Genomic DNA, 10,275 nt, shown 5'->3' on the forward strand with positions numbered 1-10,275 from the left:
AGATAGAGAAATCCCATTTAAAATAACTACAAAATGTATGAAACAGGGAGTCTACCTAACAAGACACACAAAAACAGAAACTACGAAACAACTACAAAATGCTTTTTTTCAGAAATACAGATCTAAATAATTACAGAATTATTAATTGCTCATGGATAAACTGAGCCAACATCATAACATGACAATTCTATCGAAATTACTTTACTAATTCAGAACCATATCCATTAAGCTACCAAAGAATTACTTTATAGAACTAGGGGGAAAAAACCAAAAATAAAATTCAGCTGAAGGAATAAAAGGTCAGGAATCTCAAGGTAAATAATTTTAAAAAGTGAAAAGGAAGAAGATCTGACAGTATTAGATCTCAAATTATTACAGCAATAATCATCAAAATTATTTTATATTGGTTAAGAAATAGGTCAATAAGTGGGACAGATTAGTTAACATAACAACACAGTAGCCCAGTGTTTGATAAACACAAAGACTTCAGATACCAGGGTAAGAACTCATTATTAGATAGAAATCATGTGAGAACTGGAAAGTAGTGGGGCAGAAACTAGGGATAGGCTCACTCTCCTTATACAAAGATAAGCCCCAAATGGAAGCATGCATGACTTAGACATAAATGGTGATATTATAAACAAATTAGAGTAGTTTAGGAGAAATTATCTTTCAGATCTATGGATACGAAGAAAGCTCATGACCCCCAAAAACAATAGAGTAGATCACAGAAGATAAAATGAACAGTTTGGATAACATAAAATTTAAAAGGTTTTGCCAAACGGAACTAATATATCTAAAATTAAAAGGAGGGGGAGGAGACGGATGGATGATGACTTTCAAGCAATTTTCTCTGATAAAGGTCTCTTTTCTAAGACAAATAAGGAACTGATTTAAATTTATAAGATAAGAATAAGAGCATTCTGCAAGTGATAAATGGTTAAAAGATATGATTAGGTAGTTTCTAAGAGAGAAATCCAAGTTCTCAGTAGCCGTACGAAAAATGCTCCAAATCACTAATAATTAGAGAAATTCAAATTAAAGCAACTCTGAACTTCCAACTCACACAGAACAGACTGGAAAAGTTGACCCAAGAAAAATGGAAAATGACAAATGCTAGAGGCTGTGGGAAAACAGGTATATTAATGCACTGTTGGTAGATCTGTGAATTGATAGAGGCATTCTGGAAGGCAATTTAGAACTGTCTCAAAAGCTACTGCACTATTCATATCCTTTGACCTAAAGATACTACTACTATCAATGCTACAGCCCCAAAGAGATCAAGGAAAGAGGAAAAGGACCCACATGTACAAAGATCTTCATAGCCCCTTTTTTGGTGGTAGTAAAAACCTGGAAACTAAGGGCATGTCCATTAATTGGAGAATGACTGAATTGTGTCATCTGAACATAATGAAATATTATTGTGCCATAAGGACAACTTGGGAAGGTCTCAATTAACAGAGAGTAAAGTGAGCATCACCAGAACACAAATTTATATAATAACAACATTATAAAGACAAACAACTTTGAAAGATGTGACAACTCTGATCAATGTAATGGCCAGCCACAATTCCAGAGAACTAATGATGAAGGATGCTACCCAGCTACTGACTGACTGTGTGATGGACTCATGGTATAGATTAAAAGATAGTTTTTTTTTGTTTTACTTGACTATGCATATTTGTTGCAAGTAGTTCTTTTTTTTCATTGAAGGCAAAAGGGGACACACATTTTTATTCGCTGAAAAAGTAAAATTAAATTTAAGAGGAATAAAAACATTTTATACTATTAAAAAAGTGGTGGATGAGTCATTTAATTAGAGAGAAAATATGGACAGTCCTTGCACTCTCTCCTCTAATTAAACGACTCATCCACCACTTTTTAAATAGAATATTAATTTTGCTTTTCCAATGAATAATAACTTTGAAAGATATTCTATTTTAAACCTTCAGGGCAGGGGAAGTATCCATCTACTGAGCAATGAGCCTTATTTTTCATGATGGGTATGAAAACAACCAGAAGGCTCTGGCGCACTGGGTGGGTCTTCTATGAAGACTTTACAGGATGACATGCATAAGCATCAGATAAGATAATAAGTGTGCAAGGCAGTGTGCTACAATGGAGTGATCATTGGCTCAGAAAGTCCGAGGACCCGGGTTCCAGTCTTGCCTCTGGAAGTTATGACTTGAGGATCCTAGATTAATAATCCTTAGAATTTATATTTAGAAGCGGTCTTAGTCAAGGATCTAGTATGATTTTTTTTTTCATATTAAAGATAAGAAGACAGGCCTAGAAAAGGAAAGAGAGTAAACCAAAGTCCACAGGTGATAAATGGCATGAGCAAAACTCCAACCAAGGCCCTCTTTCAGCGCTGAATTCATGTTTTCCCCTTCTCACCATGCTACCTTCTAATACACCAATGAGATCTAAGTTTCATAATAAAGAAATGCCCAACATGAAAAATAAGGTTCATTGCTCAGTAGATGAAAGCTTCCCCTGACCTGCAGGCTTAAAAGAAAATAATCAATAGTAGGACAGACAAAAATGTCCCAATATTAACCCATTTCCAAATCTAGAAAAAGGTAAAGTTGGTAAGTTGGCTATTCCTAATTTTGCCTCTGCTATTTCCTAGTTATGTGAGGTCCAAAAATATGACTTTACTTCCCTGCAGCTCAGTTTCCCAATCCATCAAAAGAAAGTAAGAATACTTTCCCTCTCTACACGGTGGAGTTTTCTTATAAGACTCAAAGGAGAGACTAAGTATAGAGCTATAACCCATTGTTAGGGAAACTATTACCCATGGGATTCAGGGACAGAAGATTCAAAATGAAAATGGAACCAGACCTTTGAGTAATGAGGTCTTTCCAAATAGTCAGTCAGGTGTTGTTTTGTTTTTTAAAGTAGGTATCCATGAAATAAGAAAAATCTTCCGTTAACAAATTGATCTCCATGGATCTTGAGGCCAGTTCTTTCCTTGAAGTCCCCAAAGTCACCTAGTTCTAGCTACACAATGGAAGGGAGTTACTTATTAGTACATGTAATATTCTATGAATCTATAAACAAACCATGAATAAAATTCAATTAATACCTTCCTTTATCTTCCCCTCCCAGAATTAACTGAACTCTAACTGGTAAACTTAGTTATTTGCAAACTTTCCTCATCTCCCCTTACTAGAATATTAGCTTCCTGAGAACATAAACTCTCTCTCTATACCCAATGGCTTAGTACAGTTAGTAGGTCATGGATATACTTGCAGCTTCTTGGATAGTTTAATCTTTAGCACAGACCAAGTTCTGAATGGGATTGTTGAATCCTAATATAAGCCCATGTCACACTTGGCCTGCCTGGGCATCTTTCCCTCTCTACTCTCCTACCAGGAGCTTGGCCAGGGCAAGTCTAAACATGCTTGGAGGCCACCCAAACACAGGTCAGGGACCCGGTTCTCAAAGCTTATTAAAATAAGACCTTAATGTTCAGGGACAAAAAGATAGTCTTCAGTGTTCAGTCCTCTATGCACACAAATTACCCCAATCTGGTACCCATTGTCTAGATCCAAAAATATGGCGCTTAACAGGACCAGGATGTCAAAGGAACAGAAGGGGGACTGGACCTAGGACAGCATGGACTGTGGCCATGGAGAATCCAGACTCTCTCTGCTGGCTATCTATTTTCCGGGGAAGTCTACATAATGATAGCCTATCAGAAAGGGGTACTTAAAATGGGGGCAATCTCTTAAGTAACTCTATATACTATGAACTTTTGTTTTAGAACAGCAACATCCTAGGTTGATACAACAGAGTAGGGCTGGTAGGGAAAAAGCTTCCGCTCTGTGAGCTCTGGGCTAAATGCTGTACGAATATTCTCATTTGGAAAGGGCACTGGACTTGGAAAACAGAAGAGAAATCCAATCTCAGTTTCAGTTTACTTGGTAATAACCTTGGGCAAGTCACTGTCTTATATTCCCCATTTCTAACATGGAGGACAGTGACACTAGTATATTTCACAGTGAAGAGCAAAATGGAAAAATGTAAGGCTCTAACAGCATCGCATTTCATAAATGTTAGCTACTACAGCTTATGATAAAAATCATACTAATAGCTCACACCTAGGTGATCCTTTATGGTCTGCAGGTCATCTTAAATACATTAGATTATTTGAGCCTAAAATAATGGATCCTGTGGATGCCATGATTATTCCTATTTTACAAATGAGGAAACTGAGGTATGGAGAGGTTAAATCACTTGCCCAGAGAGAAGATAGGAAGTAGATGTTTGAAGTGGGGCAGAAAATTGTTCCCAGGAAGGGAGACTGAATAAAAATCTGAAGATTAGCTTAAATCCCAACCCAATTTCTTATGAGATATCTCATTCCTTCTCATTTCTTTTGGACGTAATGCACAATAACATCTACAAGAAGGAATTTGAGGTCTGAGGTAAAAGGGTAGGGACAGAAAGGAAGGCTAGGCACTTACATTTGTCTACACCACACGGCTAGAACAGCTACATTTTTATTAAAGTAACAAAAAAGTGTACATTTATCAATAGAGCTGTACATTCTTTCATATAAAAACACTATACAATATACAATTAGTAACCTTTGTCCCCTCTGTCAGAATAGCTTACAGACTCACTACCATGTTTGACTTAATATGAGAGCCAGTCCTGCTCAACAGTCCAGCTCTGAGATATTGTTTCTTAAAAGTACATATTAAGGAAGAAAAGAGAGAAAATGTTGAAGAGACCAGAAACAGCAGGGTCCCATGTGCAGTCAGGGGCAAGGACATATTCCACAGTGATTCACAGCTGTTTGTTGTTTTTACCATCCCACAGGTCAAGGAATCAATTCCCTGCTCTGTGGGTGAAGAATTAACTTTCAGTTAGACTTAATACTTGAACCAGGGTCTAGGAGCTGACACAAAATTTGGTGCAGTCACAAAGGGGGAAGAACTAGAATGAAAGAGTAGAGAGTGTTTGGTTATTAGCACCTTATGAATCAGGGAATGGAGCAGCTTGGGAAATCCAAAGGGAAAAAGAAAGCTAGGGAGACTTCCACAGGAGGGGATGGGAAAGGGGGAGGAAGAGGGATTCTTTACTAAGCCCTAGCAACAGGAGCTTAACCAAGGTGACCAGATGCTCCAGCTGTGTCCATCCCAGGGTGTTCTGATCAAGGATACCTGAAGCCTTCTCAACCCTCCCCCTCACTCCCAAGAGTAGTGTGGGGAGGAAGGGGAAGGGATATTCTTTTCTATTTCTCCCTAACCAAGAACAGTAAATATTGCACAACTCTACTAACGGATTGGAGTCACATTTAGAGAAAGACACTCCTCTTCCACCACCAGGCACTCAGTGCCAAGGAGAAGTCAGTGCCCAAAGGTTTGTTTTTAGAGGCAGCCTGAGAACAATACCAAGGCCTGTAGAAACTGGGGCTCAGGCAAGAGGTGCCCTCAAAACAAAGTAGCCAACTGGAGCCCAGAGGGCCTGGGGAGATTGATTCTTCACAGATGTCCTCAAGAGGGTTGGAGAATCATTCCACCACCAGGCCACTTTGAGTTTCAGGAGACCATATTGCACAAGGCTTGAGAACTTTTGTCCTAAAAAGATGGGAGCAGCTCTAGTGACAGTCCAAGAAAAAGGAGAGGGTGAGAAAGGGAAGATTTGTGCTTTGAAAAGAAGTCGTATCATAAAAATCCTGAAGTTCCCTGTAGCTTTTGAGTTCAACTTTCAAAGGGATAATGGCAGCATCATCAGGACTCTTCTGTGGTTCCCAAAGCAGGGCAGCAGACAAGGCTGCCAGTCCCTGGAGCACTCCCCACTGAGAGCTCTTTGGGCCCCAGACTTCCATTACAAATCACCCCCTTGAGAATTCAGTATACACACATCCACATACACAGAGCAGCATAAAGCAACATGGAGATTTTGTGCAGGTTTCCTTACCCTTCTAGTCTATTCCAGACCCTCCATCACCAAAAAATCTAAATAAAAATAAAAACCCCAAAGCCTTAGAAATCACAGTTGAGATGTCAAAACCTTCCAGACCCTGAGGATATTATCAGGACAATTTCTTATTTCAAGAAAAGTTGATCCAGGCAGGAGAAATAAGGAAGCTGCCCTTTTGTTTCCTGCCCATGATCTCATCAGAGGGGGAAAAAAGAGAAGAAAAAAAAAGAAAGGAAAGATAGGCAACATAGTATTTCAAAAGTTTAGGCTTGAATGCCCCTTAGCTAAAGAGGATCAGGTTCCTGGAACCCTGGCTGTGGGTACAGACAACTATAAATTGAAATTCTGTACCTTTCTCCCACCCAGGGTAGACTCTGATATTCCTCATTCACAGTTGCTAACCAAAGATGTTCTCATTTTCCCTGGGGTGCTGACCAGGCCCCTACCCTATACCCTCCCCAACCCCACCATCACCTTCATCCTGCCAAGTCCATATACCTAAACTGCTACCTCTCCCATTGGCAGATACTGGCTTCAAGACACTCAGGCTCACAACATTTCTTTCCAAAGGCACCATAGGAGACCACTTCCAAGCAGCTCCCACTAAGGATTTTTTTTCTTAAAAAAAAAAAATTTTGGTTTTTTTCCCCCTCTTTTTTAAAAAAAATATATATAAATAACTCTTCATTTAAAAATATGATTCCCCAAGTTGAGGTATGCAGTAGCCTGTTGTCATGGCTGAATGAATACAGTAGATTGCTGGGGGGGGGGGGGGCAGTAGTAGGGGGTCTTAACTGGAGACCGCCATCACATAGTTTTTCGAGGGGCTGCTCCGGCCCAACATAATTTGGTTCTTGCAAGTGAGGAGTCCATAAGTGGATGGAGTGGGCCCTTCCTCATAGAGGACACAAATTGATCCATCTTCCCCAATTCGGTAGGATACTTCATAGGGGTCCACCCAAAGGGTCAACTCGCTGGGCAGCAGGCGGTACAGCTGGGGCAGGCTGAGTCCAATCTGCCTGGCTACCTTGCTGATGATGGGATCCATCTTGTGGTTGATTCGGATGCAGCGGTAGCCTGAACCTTTGGATGGTTTTTCAGGGAACCAGTGGTGCTTGTAGTGCTCTGTGGAGGGAAATGGGGAGATTCCCTGGTTAATTCAAGTCAGGCTGGCACAGGCTATGCTAAGGGCACAGCTGGTATGGCCGTGGAATAAAATGTACAGGCAAAGGGAAGGAAGCCTAAGCAACTTTATAAGCTTAGTTTATCACTAAGTAACTTCATAAGTAAGTGTATCATCAAGTAACTTCAGCCCCTGAGGGTCAGGCCAATGTAGCCATCTGGACCAAAAGCTTGGGAAAGGCTTTGACCTTCTTGCAGTGCTCACCCTGGTGGCGGGGGTCTGAGGCCATACCCTCTAACAGTAGCCCGGGTTTAACTAAGGGATCGATGTTTTAGCTTGCCCGGGCTTGGCCTCTGGGAGTTCCAGGGGCAGTCAACTCACAGACCAGAAGCCAAGAATTTTGATTCCAACTCAGTTGCTATAACATTATGGGATCATGGAGCAAATCACTCGCCTTCTGTGTCGTCGGTGCTTCTCACCCGATAACTTGAGAGCTTAACTCTCTCAAGGTTCACAATCAGAAAAATCCTCCGCCAACAGACACAGAAATCAGAGCTAGGGCTTTGGCTTCGGACTTGTTTTGAGAAAGCAGTCGCAGTCGGGAATGAGCCAGTTCACAACAGCTGGTAGCCCGACCAGACCCCTTTGACTAATTCCAGTCTCTCCCACCCCCACACTCAGGGACCTCCGGGAAAGGCGGCTTCCAGACAAGGCTGGACACCTTCACAAACGAGGGTAGAAGGCAGAGGCCTCAAGGAGAACTGAAAAGAAACCGAAGGGAAACTCCAGCGGAAACCCATTGACTCCCAAGTCTGCCCAAAGCCCGAGGGATCAGGAGGTTTTGTGTAACGATTAAAGGAAAGTGGCTGTGTATCTCTGATGTTTGAAAGGATTCGGACAGGGACAAGCGATTGTACCCCACCACAGGCTCCGTGATCAGCAGCCCGCAGCCACTGCGGTCCACCTCGACCCTCCTCCCTTCTCTTCCTCCCCCGCGAGAAGATAATACGAATATTCCTCACCCCTAGCATCTCTCCACTGTAGAACGATAATACTAATAACTCACATTTCTGTAATACTTTGTTTGGATTACACAAACTGTGCGCTTGGGGGTACGGGAAAGTGCTGGCCGGGGTGGAATGAGGTGGGATGTTGACACTGCCCCGATGATAGGGGGGACAGTTTAGAGTGGGTGGGGCTGGAAGGGTCCCTGGCCAAGTAAGGAGTGGCAACCTCTCTGAATATGCCCACCTGTGAGTGCCTCTTGAAGGGCCCCGCTGAAAACTTGCAGCCTCTGTTCGCTTACACAGCCCCGGGTCCTCAACAGACTGGAGAGGAAACCCACGGCAGCGGCGATCTCCGGGAGCATGTCGGCTCTCTTCCCGGTCCAGCGGGTCTGGCTCATGTCGGGCGCACTGTCTTCGCGAGGGGCGTACAGGGGTATGAAGCTGGTCCCAGCGGCAGCAGGATGGGGAGAGTTCTCCAGGTTGGACCAGCCACTACTCTGTGGACTCCAGCTGAGTTAGGCTGCAGACTGCCCGCGCCACCGCTGCTCTTGCTCTGCCCAGACTTGTAGCCAGTCTCTTCTTTTCATAGCCTTGGAGAGGGAGGGGGAGACGACGGCGGCGTCCATTGGCTATCGTGGGGCAGGGCCAGCCTTCGCTCCGCATCCTGCACTCCACTCCCCTCGGCCGCCTCCTCCTCCTCCGGCGCTTATGTCATCCTGGAGTGACGTCAGTGCTGGGAACCAGAGCTGAGTCTAGAGACGCGAGGAAGAGAGAAGTGAAGGGAGGGAATCTAGGGTAACCCGAAGTAACTTGCTAGAGAAAGCAGGCGTAACCGGAAGAGAGGAGGGACACAAAGAGAGGGGGCAGAGAGGGAGAGACCTAGAATGTCTTCTCTCCACTTATCCAAAACCTCCCCAACCTCAGAGTGCCTGGCTCGCCTTCACCCTCAACACCCATATTCAAGAGTGATGTTCCAGAAATCCGCTGGCACGTTCCCCTGCCCAAAGATCACCAGGTGCTCTTATTGATTACAGACTAAAGTACCAACTCCTGGTATACGAGGTTCCCTACATTCTAGTCCCAACCTACCTGTGCAGCATCTCTCTTATCTTTCAGTCCAGCTAGAATGACTGAGGACAGACAGACCTCAAGAGAAAAGATTGCCTTCTTTTTAACTCCTTACCTCAATTATATTCATACAAGCCTTGCATGTTACCCTTTCTAAATCTTCGTTTACTACTCAGTCGATGAACAATTATCAAGCACCATGGTAGAGTATGATGGCTACAGAGACACAAATGAACCCTTATCTTCAGGGAGCGGTCATTGTATATCACGAAACAACACGTACAACATAATCTCCTAGTTTAGAATGCCCTCCCCAAGTCCTTTAGAATAGTGAATATAAACATAGGTTTTTTTGGTCAACCTCCTTCATTTTACAGAATCGGAAACCGAGGCTCCTCCATGCAAGAAAAAGTAAAATCAGGATTTGAATACGTCTTGTTTCACCCCAGTACTTCCTATGGCGCTTTGCAGAAATTTTTTTTTTTGAATAAATGAATGAAATAGGTTTTGGAGGAAGAGAGAAACCAAGGAGAAAGAAAAAGAGAAAGGACTGAAGCCTATGCGAGCATTTACCCTACTGGTGTATTGTTTGGGTTGTTCAAAAAACCACATATGAATCCTGGCTCAACTATTTACAACCTGCATGACCACAGGCAAGTTACTTCTCTCTAGTCCTCAGTTTCCTGCTTTGTAAAATGACAATGGTTGGCCTAGATGTTCTCTTGGGACCGTTTGAACATTTAGAGCCTATCATGCTATGATTTTAGATTCTAGCAACTTCCATGGGATCTTCCAACTTACACCATAGCACACTAGCCTGGCAATTTAGACATTTCAACACGCTGTTTCTTATCTGATCCTCACAACAACCTGGAATTATTCTCCCCTTTTTACAAAAGGAGAAATTGAAGCCCAAAGAGTTTAAGTGATTTACCTGAGACATTACAGCTCTTTAACAACCCTCCCCACATAGTTAACTGCCATCTAACTGAAATTAAACCTGCCACTTTTATAAAATGAATGAGCAATATTCACTTTACTCAATTAGTTGCTAAATATTTATTAAACATATTTTATGTGCCAGGCACTGTGCTAAGTGCTGGGGATGCAAAGAAAGGCAAAATGTAGTTCCTGCTCTCA

At 42.5% G+C, this 10,275-nt stretch overlaps 1 protein-coding gene across 1 annotated transcript; it reads right to left on the minus strand.

Moving 5' to 3' along the window:
• Positions 1-4,492: 4,492 nt before the first annotated feature.
• Positions 4,493-8,737, minus strand: BTG2 (BTG anti-proliferation factor 2). Its single transcript, XM_072648150.1, is given in 2 exon segments — positions 4,493-7,062; positions 8,312-8,737. Coding segments are annotated over 2 exon segments (717 nt in total). The 5' UTR covers positions 8,694-8,737; the 3' UTR covers positions 4,493-6,727.
• Between the last annotated feature and the right edge of the window lie 1,538 nt (positions 8,738-10,275).

Source organism: Notamacropus eugenii, chromosome 2 (assembly GCF_028372415.1).
Source record: "Notamacropus eugenii isolate mMacEug1 chromosome 2, mMacEug1.pri_v2, whole genome shotgun sequence".
NCBI classification, from domain to species: Eukaryota; Metazoa; Chordata; class Mammalia; order Diprotodontia; family Macropodidae; genus Notamacropus; species Notamacropus eugenii.